This window comes from Thrips palmi, unplaced genomic scaffold, assembly GCF_012932325.1.
Source record: "Thrips palmi isolate BJ-2018 unplaced genomic scaffold, TpBJ-2018v1 HiC_scaffold_10, whole genome shotgun sequence".
In the NCBI taxonomy this organism is placed as follows: domain Eukaryota; kingdom Metazoa; phylum Arthropoda; class Insecta; order Thysanoptera; family Thripidae; genus Thrips; species Thrips palmi.
In genome coordinates this window covers 8995485-9008200 of record NW_023144621.1, presented here as the reverse complement: position 1 = coordinate 9008200, position 12716 = coordinate 8995485, and the positions used below count along the sequence as shown (strand labels likewise).

Sequence of the window (12716 nt, the reverse complement as noted above, 5' to 3'; positions counted from 1 at the left end):
CTGCCAGCCTGGCCTTGCCGCCGCGCTGCCGGCGGTATAGCTAATGGCCATTTTGACGTGCAGGCGTCGCCGCGTCAGGGAGTCGGCGCTCAGATTAGCTCTAACTGCGTCACGGCGGCCAAATTGACCTGGCGGCTGCTCGGCCCGAGGCTCGCGCGCTCGCGGCTCCGGGGCAGTGAGTGAGCCCCAACCGCCGCGGGGTTGTTGAGGGTCGCGGCGCTGCGGTGGTGGTCATGGCCCTCATGGCCCTGCCCGGCCCTGCCGCTGTAATACCACTGGAAGTGCCGGCGGTCTTGGGGCTTTGCCTGGCTGGCTGGAGCGACCATGGCAAGGCTTTCACGAGGGCCTCCAGGGACGTCGCCGTGCCTGCTGGAGCTGGAGCCTTTGGCTGGAGCCTCCCGGACGTCGACACGGCGGTATTAATCGCGAGCGATGGAGACGAGCCGCGCTCGCTTCGCCCTCCCCCCGCGGAGCCTCCCCTCACACTCCCCTCCCACTCCCCTCCGGGCCCCTTCTTTGTGCCAGCCGCCCGGCGGGCCCTCCCTTGGCCCTGGACATCCCGTCCCGGTCGCGTCGCCGTCACGAAGAAGATGATGATGACCATGTTGATGATGTCGCCGTGGTTGTGGCGCAGGGGCGCCCAGGGGCGCTGGGGAATGAAGCTCAGGGTGTGCTCAAAGTTTTTGCTCGGGGGATGCGGAGGGGAGGGGGATGGCGAAATGGCGCTCTTTGTACTTCTTTTCTTGTGTTTCCGGCGCGTCGCTGAGACAGGTATTCCCTGCTCCTCGGGATACAACGCACGGACGGACGGCAGGGAGGCGCTTATCCTCCCCGCCCCGCCTAGCCCCGTTCCTGCTGCTGCTTGCGCTTGATTACGCGGAGAAGCCCTGCCTGTGCCCCACCCCCTCGCCCCTCACCCCCGCGGGGCCTGGCCGGGGTGAGCGGGCTGAGCCAGCCCGCCGTGTTGCCGTGCTCGCCGTGCACTGGGGACTCTGCTCGTCCCACTGACTCGACTGGCACGGCACGCCACGCCGGGACGCCGCCCTCCTCTCCTCAATGACCCTCTCGTCTGCCTCCACTCTCCACCCTTCAGCTCAGGTGTCTTGATGGAGCATTCCCTCCTGCACTCGTTGCCTCCCCCACCCACGCCCCTCCCCTCTGTATCGAATGTCGCGTCCCACGCCGCGCTCGCCTCCTCGCCTCGCTACCGAAGCAGGTTTTTACGTGCCGCCGGGGTGCGGGCCGCGGGGTCGGGTCGGTGCGGACGTTTGGAAGGGCGACCTGGGCTTCGGCCTGGGCCTATGCCTGGGCCTGGGCCTGGGCCGGGTGGTCTGCATCAGGAGCCCTGAATCCTCGTGGCGCCCTCTCTGTCCGTCCTTGTCGCTCTTGCAATCCAGTTGGCGCCGAGCGCACCGCCCTTTTCGCGAGCCTCTCGTTTCTTGCTGCAGTGGCCTGGCGGCAAGGGACTGCACTGTTAAAGTTGATTCTACACACACTGGCCTGCGCTACCGCCCAGGGTGCCGGTACCTGCCGCACCTGACGGGCTTCGCCTGGCTTCGCGCTCCGCGTGGAGGGTTGACGCGTACCTAATGAGCGTGTCTTGCCGACAGGGAGCGGGGCGGGACGGGGGTTCGACTCCCGGCTGAAGCCGCCCACGCCCCGCGCTCTTGTGTCATTAAATAGTCATACGCGTTTCGGCGCCCTTTTTTCCGCCTTCCTTTTTTTCGTGTCAGTTGAAATGAATCAGGGGCCGCATGACGTGTACCATGCCGGAGAAGTTTTCGCGATACGCACCATTTTTCTTTTCAACGTTGATTTTTTTTTTTCGATTTTTTTTCCTTTTTGCAGGGGTTGGTTTGGTTGTGAGTGGCGCTCTTGTGGGGGTGTCGGGGTGCGGTGGACCTGGCTTTTGTGGGCCCCGCCCTGCTACGCCACGCCCCGCCCCGCCCCGCCCCGCCCCGCCCCGCCCCGCCCGCCGCTAACAACCCACCGAGTTGTTACAACACGACCCTGTCTCGCTCCAGCGCGGCAGCGCGGCCCTGTCGTCTTTGGTCTGCCTTCCGGACCTAACTGAACTTGGCCCAGTGCGCGCCGCGCGCGCTGCTCCACTGCTATTCTGCACTGATGTGTTGGCCGGGAGAGGCGTCTACCCAAGCAACCCGTCCGGCCCGACTGCCGACGCTGCAGCGGCATGCCGACTCAGTGCCAGTGCTAAGGCCGACGATCGAAGTGGCGGCGGGCGGCCCAGAAAGAGCTAGCCGAGGCCCCGCACTGCACTGCACAGCACAGTGGGCCAGAAGACCGGTGGGGCTGGTCCAAATCCCGGACGCGTTTTGAGCTCCAGAGTCGCTAAATGGGACTCGAACCGAACGTGTGACCCTACCAATGGATTGCTCTCCGAATGATAGGAATCCATTGGTGGGGTCATACGTTCGGTTTCAGTCCTGTTTGACGACTCTGGACTGGAGCTCGAAACGCGTCGAGAGTTTTGGCCGCCGGTCTTCTGGCCCACTGTGCAATGGCGAGGCCGTTTTCGCGGCGGCCTTTCCACGCGTTGCTGCGCCTTGCTGGGGCATCGCGCCCCGGGAGAGAAGAGAGAGAGAGATGGAAGCGACGAGGGAATCAATGCCGGGCCGGAAATAGCGGCGCGGCTCACGGCGTGTTAGTGGCGCCGGCCGCGCTATTTATAAATGTGTGTTCCCTGACGCGTGCCGCTGGAGCGCTGGAAAAGGGGTGGGGTCGCTGCTGGGCCGCGCGGGTTTTGGGGTTTGGGGGTCGATGTTCTTTACACAAGTCGCTGGCAGGGAGTGTACTCCCCGCAGACGCCTCGGCAGACCTAAAAACAACCACAAAAAAAAACACTGAATGCTCCTCCCCTTTCCTGCGAATGGTCCGCTGTATGAATGTAGATGTGTGTGCGTGCGTGTGCACGTGGGCGTTATTCGCACGCTCGTTAGGGCATCCCCGCGATAAGATCGGCTCCCCGCGGCGCGGAGTGGCGCGGTGAGTGTAGCGCCAGTGTGGGGGACCCACTGGGGGTGCTGTGGTTTGTTCTGCTTTGCGCTGCAACGCGATACCATCTCCGCTGTACTCCGCTGTGCTCTGGTGCCCGGTGAGCGGAAGGGCGGCCCTTGATTTGCCTGCCTGCCTGCCTGCCTGGCTTTGGCACGTGCCACAGCACCCCCGGTTCCGCGCCCCGCGCGCAAGGCCCCGCGCCGCCGTCGCCGGACCAAAACTTGGACAAGTTGGCCTTTCGCGACGTTTGCCGTTTGATTTTGTTTTCGTTGTTTGTTTCGGCCGCCTGAAAGTGCTGCGACTTATCGCTCCTCTCTCTCTCTGTTTGCTCCAGGAGGTGGAGACCCGCGCCGCCGTGGCTCCGCACCCCGTCCCGGCCTTGGCCTGCCCTGCCTGCCCTGCCTGCCCTGCTCGCTCGGTGAGTTACAAGCCGTATTGGTGTCGTTCTGTGCCTGCACTGTAGGAGCTGGGCTGAAACGAACGACGCCGTTTTTAGCAAGCGCGGAGAGGCCCTCCTCCTAAACGCTGGGCCCCGCCTAGCCCCTCCACGGAGGAGGGGGAAACATGCAGTCATGACGTGGGTTGGGTTCAACGGGGACGTTTTTCCGCACCGGAGTGTTATTTCCGTGCGAAAGCGGCGAAAGCGGCTAAAGCGGGGGCAGGATGGGTGGAGGCCCCCCTCCGCCTCGTTAATATGTGAGCGGCGAGTCCGCACGGCTCCGTTTGTGTCCTGCACGGCTGTGGCACTGCGCGACCGCGTACCGCGGCCCGCAACGTCAGCATGAAATATGCACGCGGCGGGATGGGGTAGGGGTAGGCCGGCCGGGGTAGGCCGTCGGCCCTTGACTAGGCCAGAGGCAGGCTGTCTGATCTTGGTGCTGCGGCTGGCTGGCGGAGCGGAGCGGGCTGGTGTTGGACCTCCTGACGCTTGGTCAGGAGGCCACGTCGTCTACAGTGTCAATTGTTATCCTTCTTCCTCCCGCTCGTGATGTGAGCGGGGGCTGGGGTATTCCCCTTGCACTCGTGCAGAGTAAAGTCGTTTCAGTGTAATGAGTAGTCCTTAACCTTGAACCAAACCATGATCGGAACACTGGCTCTCTCTTTTCGCCCCCCTCCCTCTCTCTTTCTCTCTCTCTCACACACGCTGGTAATGCCGCCAACCGCCACTTCCCTAACCCAGGGCTCTCCCGTCTTCGCCCTTGTGTGTGTCTGTCAGTGTGTGTGAGCTCATCCCTCGCGGCGCGCGGGAGAAAGGGGATGCGTGTGTGTGCGTTGTTTGCGTCTGTGTGTGTGTGTGTTGTTAATGGGAGCATCCATCACGCACTCAGGCGGCCGCAGGTGTGGGCGTCGCCGTGCTCTCCCCCCTGCTGCCGTAACTCGCCGCCTATCAAGAATCGTGTGTGTGAAGGGGGCGTGGCGGGGCGTGGCGGGGCGTGGCGGGGCGTCGCAGCGCATGCGAGCTTTACGTGTCACCGGAAGGCCCACGCCGCGCGACGCGACGCGATGCGTTCCATATCCGGACTTTTCCTCGTAGTTTTTTCTTCTTCTTTTTATTAAGAATTTGCGAATGTAGCAAACGCATTTTCTTTCCGTCTCTGAGTCTTTTTCTAGAAATTTTGGTCTACTTTCGTTTGATAAATAAGTCATTTCGCTGCTGTTTTGCCAATGTTTTTTTTATTTTTTTTTCAAAGTCTTCTCCTTCCCTTTTATGTCTCATCCTTTTGGCGAGTTTGGACGATAGCAACAGCGCGCGCTTTTTCTCCGTCTTTCTCTCCTTTTTGGCTGCCGAGTAATAAGATTAAATTGTCGGTCCGCGATGCGCGGTGCAGTGTTGGCAGAAGTTCTGCGGGTCGGGGGTCGGGGCTTGGGCTGCGCCGCTGGACTCGCTGGCTGGCCGCCTCGGGCCTTGGGAGCGGATCCCTCTTATATGTCTGCTGTCACATCACCGGCTCGGCGGACCCGACGTCCGACCGACGCTGTCCTTTTGGCCTCGGCCCGGCGACTTATCATCAGTGTGTGGCTTTCCGTCCCTCGTTGTTCTTTTCGACAAAGTTTGCCTGTCTGCTAAATTTGTGACGTTTGTGGTTCCTGTTTAATGGGACCCCCTCTCCTCGCTGCCAAAAAAGAGGAGAGTGGGTGGCGACAAGTTGAGCTTGGCCTGCGCTCTGGACTGGCTGCTGGTTTCGGGCAGTGTAGATTTGTGTTGCAAAGTACCTAGCCGTGGGCTGCCGCACAGTGGGCCAGAAGAGCGCCACGGGCGGCCAAAACTCCAGACGCGTTTTAAGCTTCCAGAGTCGCTAAACAGGACTCGAACCGAGCGTGCGGCCATACTTATGGATACCTCGTTCGGAGAGCAATCCATTGGTGGTATCACACGTTTGGTTCGAGACCCAGCAGGTGCTCAGCACGCGTCCGGGATTTTGACCGCCTCCTCCACCGGTCCTCTGGCCCACTGTGCGGGCGCAGCGGCGCAGCGCGTCGCCAGTGGGGAGCCCCTGCGAAGCCAGCATAGGCCGTCCGCCGCACAGCCCAGCGCGGCGGGTCGGCCCTGCTCTCGACGGCCATTGCCATTACCATTAAGGGCTAGACCACACATGATCGTAGGCGTCAGGCCGGTCGCTTGTGGTCCCGCCACGTTCATTAACAGACGACACGCTAAATTTTAACGACACAAAATAGGTTTGTACTTTATGGAACGATTAATGCGCGCGTTAGATGTGTGCGGGCAGCTGGTAGGAATGGGAGGGGAGAGCTCGGTAGGGACTGTGATGTCGGCGTGCAAAGAAAGGGGACATTCCCTGCGCTGTTCCGAAGTCGTCCGAAGTCGTCCAAAATCGGTTCCGAAAGAGTCTCCGTTTCCGGGTCTCCATGTCGACGACTCTTGTTCTTTGCATTCGGAACCATGTTCTTGACTCTACATGTTTTTCTCTGCTCGTGTTGCAGGTGGGGCGCTTCCATAAGCATGCGCTGTTTATGGTGAGTGCAAGAAACGGTTAGCAGTAGGCGCATTAGGCGCAATAGCCTGTTACACATAGAGGTAAGCTCCCCGATGTATTGATTTAAATCCTGAGATGCACCTGATGACTGCGTCTCGCGACACGCTGTCTGACTTGATTCTGACGCGGCCCGGTGTCTGTTGCAGACGGAAGTTGGTCTTCACCCCGCATGCCGCTCCTCCACCCTAAGATGAGCTCGCGGCTCTCCGCCATGTTCTACACGGTGGAGGTGGGGGACACCAAGTTTACCATTCTCAAGCGCTACCAGAACCTCAAGCCCATCGGATCTGGAGCTCAGGGTATCGTGTGGTAAGCAGCCTTTTTTATCTGCTCCTCTTTGTTTTTGTCGACACTGTTACAGTTCCAGTGCGTGTATTTTTACCTTTTAGTGAGTAGTGTTTGGCATTTTAAGTGGTATTTAGTTTTAAAATTTGGTAGAGAGCTTCCAATTTTTTTTATGATTGCAAGATTTGCTTGAATTGGCATTTTCTGCCCTATGAAATAATCTGTGCATGGGTAATTTTCTTGTGCATGCCATGTTGTTGCGCTTCCCCTTTTTGGTCTGTTCTCTCTTTAGAGCCTGAAGTTAAAGTTCTAATTTCATTCACAAGCATTACTACGGAATGTGGTTCAAGTAAGGTAAAAGGGTTTTCAGCATCTGTTGAGGGTCTCTGAACTGCTAGTTATTTACTTGCTTCCAGGATGAGAGGTTTCTTAAAGTACCAATATTGCATCCTTGTTTGACAGAATGTCCCTCTCGAAAGCGAGTAGCAATATCTTCTAGAATTGCGTACTGTCCCAGGCTTTTTGAGCCACCTGTTCCTATAATGAACCAACATTTTATAATTTATTCCTTTGTAAATAAATCCCCTAATCGGTGTCAGTTGGGATTAAGGTCTTACCTTTTGAATGACTTGTAGCTATTGCTAATATGTAAGTTTAAGGTTTGTGGCTCCTCTCCCTTAAATAAACCTTGTACAACTAAAATTTGGTGGATGGGCATAAGCTGGGTAACTGTGAGCAGCATTTTTGTTCCAGTTTCAGTGACCCATAATGTGCTCAGCATTAAATTTGCAGCATTGAAAATTCAAATGTTTTAAAAAAGTACTGTCTTTGTTAAACCCATTTGTATTGAATTCTCCCCAGTCCACTTACACACACTGCAGATACAATTGTTTTGTTTGTATTTTCATTTTGTTTTAAGTTTGGCTGCTGCACTAGGACATGCTAGTTTTAAGTTTGGCTGCTGCACTAGGACATGCTAGGCGTTTGTTCCGTTATGTCCTGACTTCTATTGCATGTAGGGGGTTCTAGAAAAGTCCCTTGAGATGGCTTTTGAGATTCGGTTTCATTTCAAGGTACTCTTCGGAAGATAATCTACATGTAATGAAAGTTGAGCTTGAATACTCTGTAGTTTATGGACTGCATTTGTTTGTTTGTTTTGTTGTTTTTATTATGTAGATATTAAGTTGGCTAAATATAATTTTTCAGCAAACTGTGGGCCTGAGAGTGGTTTTTGTTGATGCAACCGTGAAGAGCTAGTTGCTTAGACGAGACAGACAGTGGTGCTGTGCAGTGTACGTGGTCTGACTGCATCCCAATCATGTTCTACTCAATGGAGGTCGAGGACACACAGTTCTCGGTGCCGAATCGCTACTCGGATATGGTGCCGAAGGGCGTTGGGGCCCAGGGCATGGTGTGGTGAGTAGCCCGCCCAACACTCGCCTGCTCTGTCGCCATCTGGCTTCACTAACAAAAACTTGCTAACAACTCTTACCAGGTGTTTACCACCTCTAACCAGCGCAACTTACTGAGGGCTCTGCCTCTGTTCATCTTTCAGAACAGTTAACATTGCGGGAATCTAACCTGGGTCAATTGAAATCTCAAATATGTATATTTCATTTTAAAAAACATGAGTTTTTTTTCAAATGTCCTATAGATAACATTTTTTGTAGCCTATTCGGGCCAAAACTTAACATTATACAAAAGATTCTCTTTACGCTCAACTTTATCCAACTCTCTGGATTTCATAAATGTAGCACAGTGTAGGGCATTTATTTTCATTGAGTTTTGCATGTGCATGAGCATTGTTAGTCCGCATGTAAGCCTTTCTATTTCTCATGATCTTTCCTTCCTTTCATTTTCTCAACCTTCTATCTGTTTTCTGTACGACAGCTTTACTCCATATCTTATTAAACCTTTGGAGTAAGATAATACTTAAATAAGTTCCATTCATTTCTGTTCATTGACTAATTATATCTTTTCCATTTACAGCGCTGCATACGACACATTGACACAACAGAATGTGGCCATCAAAAAGTTAAGCAGGCCCTTTCAAAATGTCACTCATGCCAAACGTGCTTACCGAGAATTCAAGCTTATGAAGCTTGTAAACCATAAAAATGTAAGTGTTTGCTACTTTCCTAATGTCTTTGGTGGCTTTTTGGATTGTGTTTTATTCTTGTATCTTTCTATGTCAATAGATTATTGGACTGCTGAATGCATTCACACCTCAGAAGTCATTAGAAGAATTTCAGGATGTGTATCTAGTGATGGAGCTAATGGATGCCAATTTATGCCAAGTAATTCAGATGGATTTGGACCATGAACGAATGTCCTACCTTCTGTACCAGATGCTTTGTGGAATAAAGCATCTTCACTCAGCAGGAATTATTCATAGGGTATGTTGGTATTATTAAATCTTTTGAAAACAAAGTACACATTTGTGTTCGATTCATGATGCATATTGTTGACCTCCTCTGTACCAGGACCTGAAACCCAGTAATATTGTGGTCAAGTCTGACTGCACTCTAAAAATTCTAGACTTTGGATTAGCTAGAACAGCTGGAACAACCTTCATGATGACCCCATACGTAGTCACCCGCTATTACCGTGCTCCCGAGGCAAGTGTACCTTTACTTGAAATTATCTTATACATTCAGCAATTTAACCATTTTTCCTTATTATTTTTTGTAGGTTATTCTGGGCATGGGATATAAGGAAAATGTGGATATTTGGTCAGTAGGATGCATAATGGGAGAAATGATTCGAGGCGGAGTCCTTTTCCCTGGAACTGATCACATTGATCAATGGAACAAAATAATTGGTATGTATTGAGTTGTGTTCGAATTCTTTATACTTTACCCTGATACCATGTTCCCATATTTATACACAATATTACATTCTCTCCTAGAACAACTTGGCACGCCCTCATCAGAATTTATGAAACGATTGCAACCGACTGTGCGAAGTTATGTTGAAAATAGGCCAAGACATGCTGGGTATTCCTTTGACCGTCTATTTCCTGATGCTCTATTTCCGTCCGATTCTAATGAGCACAACAGGCTAAAAGGTGACACCTCAATACATTCCAGCCTTACTTCACAATTTCTAAACATGTACCTCAAATCCGAACTAAAACCTTGGTTTCTTTCTTTACAGCGAGCCAAGCGAGGGATCTTTTATCTAAAATGTTAGTCATTGATCCTGAGAAAAGGTTATCAGTGGACGACGCATTAGTGCATCCTTACATCAGTGTCTGGTATGATGAGGGAGAAGTCAATGCGGTAAGTAGGTGTTAAAGTATTTTTTATTTACTCCTTCCTACTTGCTTACGTGTCCTAATACCGTTACAATGTTTCCCTGTCTCAGCCTGCCCCGGGGCCGTACGACCATTCGGTGGATGAACGCGATCACACTGTGGACCAGTGGAAAGAGCTCATCTACTCAGAAGTTATGGAATACGAAAAACTGCACGGCCAGAACAGCCTGGCCTCACCGGCAGCGAGGGCGACGCCACAGCCGCCCGCGGAGGACGTGGTCGAGGACATGGTGGACGGGCAGCGTGCCGCAGCCCGACGGTAGAGGTGGAGCCTGGTTAGCGGAGTCGGAGTCGAGTCGGCGATGCAGGCGAGGCCAGACTGCCAGACTGCCAAACCCAGCCACCGTGAGCAGCCCAAAGGAGCCAGACATAGAAACAACCCACAGTTCCGCCGACTACGCATAGCCGCTCTCAAGTCACACTCACAAACTTAATTCAAGTTTTAAAAAAGACTACTTTTATCTTATCCATTTATAATTTTTTTTAATTTTTTAAAATGAAACGACTACAAGTGTTTGTTACATGTGTTCGGTCAGTTTGTGTGTGACACATGAAGTGAGAAGTGAAGCACACTATTATGAATGAATTTTAATGCTGTGTGTGAATGTGTCTTGTATGTCTTGTAATTTTAGAATCAATCAGTGGCAAGTGTGTCAATAGACTCAATACTTGAATAATTTTAACTCTTTTTTTTTTCTTTTCTTTTTTATTATTATGATGAACCATGAATTGTACTAAGTGTGATTTGGAAGTAAGTGCATTTTGCACCATGTGCCAGATCTCAGGGCTGACAATTGCCTGCAGCAACGGCACGCTGGTCTCAACACCAACTCCTGTGTAATACTTATTTGGCTTGTTTTTCTGTGAGTTTCATCTCAGGCAACATTCTAAATTCCTTTTCCTCATATTTGGTAGCAGAGTTTAGAGCTTTCTTGCCACTTATTAAGTGCTGTAAGAATAATATTGCCCTATAATGGATGGTTCTGGTGTTAGAGAGTACCTGATGTACGTTGCAGTCAGTCCTACCACAAGTTATCGATATTAGCTGTAAAACTCAAGTATTACCAAAGAACTGTATACAAAACATCTTTTTAAACATAGAGAGTCGAATGTGTATCGACATGTTGGGAATCTTGTTACTTTGCTTATGACTTTCCACTGGTTGACTGGAGGACTCGCCAATGAAAGGTAGTCAAGAGTTGATATATTGAGGTGTGAAGTGGTTCTTGTGGATTGAGCCTCTTTAGCTTTAAGTGAGAGTGCAAGTGCAATAGGCTAAGGTGTAAAGCAAATTATCTTTGTGCCACAGCCATGTTTTATACTGTTGGGTGGCACAATTTGGTAAATTAATTGTTGCCATTGGGAAGTTTGATAAAGCATAGCTTCCATAATAATTACTTGCTTTGGTCCGATCCAATTAAATTTAGCTATTTGTATAAAATCCGGTCTTTTAAACGGTATGTGTTGTTGAAGGGAGAAAGGTGATTTTCTTGTAACTGCTACAGTCAGTTGTGTATCTTGTTTTTTTTTTTTCTGTTTATTTATTTGTTTTATAAGTATGTATTTCTCCTCTGTGATGTGTATAGGGCAAACTGAGAAGTTGGAAGCTGGGACACGTTTTAAAAGACATTTAAAAAAAAAAAACATTAAAAATTTATTAAAAATGTAATGAGAAGGAGGTATTAAGATAATTTGTTTGTTTGGGAAATCACAAGTGACATAGAACTTTTTAAGAATACCCATTTGTGATACTGACGTTCGTTGACTGCAATGTTATCTGCATAAAGTGGTTTCTTTACTTCAAAAAAAAAAAAGAGTATATATATATATATACACATATATATATACAGGAAAGTGAAACAGGTATATAATTTTAAATCTGTGTTATATTTGGAGAGTTGTGCACATTGCACAACAATTTGTCAGTATTTCATTGTCTTGTAATCCACAGTTTTTGACCCTCCTCACATTTTTTGTTTCTTTAATCTGTTGAAGAAAAATTTAGTGCTCTAAGCAACAACTAGATATGAGAGTACTGTGTATTTTCTGGTAAATTTAGGTCTGTGTGTAAACCTTAAAGATGAATGTGTTCTCTTGAATGAAATCCGCTATGAGGAAGTATTTTTAGCACATGGACTGGAATTTATGGGGATGTATTTTGTATAAGCGGCCCATACCCCTTTCAATTGCTTTATTTTAGTTGAAAGTGTCCGATATGGGCTTGTAACTATGTGTACTTTTGTAAATAGAACATGTCCTGCTCCAGCCCTCATTTGTGAATTATTTATATATTATGGTTATAATTGTAGCTCTATGAAGGCAGTATGTTATCATTCTTAGTGTGTATTGTACTCTAATTGACACCTGCTGTAGATTGTTTTTCCATGTCTTTGAGTACAAAGTTATTTGTATTGAGGGTTTATGACAAAATAATGCTGCAGTTTGAGGAGAAGCTTTTTAAATATCATCTGTCCTGTACTTAATAGCCCATTAATAAAGATAGTCAGTCAAACTTTTGATCATTGAACTTCTAGAATAAGTTTTTAAAAAAGCAGTGGTGTGTACAAAACTGTACCAACCTGTTTTCTCATGCTCATAATTCTTTTTATGTTCAGTTGTGGTGCAAACTGTCAAGGAACCAATTTATTTAAACAAGTCCAGCCAAATCCTTCCATTGTAAGTCACTTGGATGGGGTGGTTTATTACTTGTAAGATGACAATATTTTGGAAACATCTTCAGGGAGCTGTTGACCTTGTATTTGTGACTATAGAAAAAGAAAATTAATATGTAGTGTGCAAGTTAAACTCCCAGTTCTACTCTTTAATCCGTAAGAAACAAAAAGTATATTTATAAAAATTTTATCTAACCTGGATAAATTGAAGGATTTAAGAAAGTGTCCCAACTAGAAAAACCCTTGTGTTAAAAAAAAAGAGCTTGTTGACTTACATACTTGTCACTTCTTTCACCCTAGCACCAGGCATCACAGAATAAAGTGAAATTGAAACTAAAGTGAAACTGCTTGGCGCGTAAAATAATAATTTCCCAAAGTCTTCCTACGAGGTGCACCCTCATGCAAACTTATTGGACATAATCACACGCCCCT

At 49.5% G+C, this 12716-nt stretch overlaps 1 protein-coding gene across 7 annotated transcripts in view; it reads left to right on the top strand.

Annotated features, from left to right (window-relative positions):
- The window catches only part of LOC117654111 (stress-activated protein kinase JNK), a 44560-nt gene extending 31932 nt beyond the window's left edge, over positions 1-12628 (top strand). For 3 of the 7 annotated variants that reach the window (XM_034400297.1, XM_034400298.1, XM_034400300.1), the window contains 10 exons: positions 3350-3433; positions 5959-6052; positions 6158-6320; positions 8286-8415; positions 8495-8692; positions 8780-8914; positions 8988-9117; positions 9205-9363; positions 9453-9577; positions 9663-12628. In XM_034400297.1, coding sequence (XP_034256188.1) covers positions 6181-6320; positions 8286-8415; positions 8495-8692; positions 8780-8914; positions 8988-9117; positions 9205-9363; positions 9453-9577; positions 9663-9875 — 1230 coding nt within the window. In that variant the 5' untranslated portion in view covers positions 3350-3433; positions 5959-6052; positions 6158-6180 and the 3' untranslated portion in view covers positions 9876-12628. Of the gene's footprint in view, positions 1-3349; positions 3434-5958; positions 6053-6157; positions 6321-7502; positions 7713-8285; positions 8416-8494; positions 8693-8779; positions 8915-8987; positions 9118-9204; positions 9364-9452; positions 9578-9662 lie in introns of those variants that run through there. The other 4 variants (XM_034400301.1, XM_034400303.1, XM_034400299.1 and 1 more) reach the window with 4 other exon arrangements.
- Positions 12629-12716: the final 88 nt, after the last annotated feature.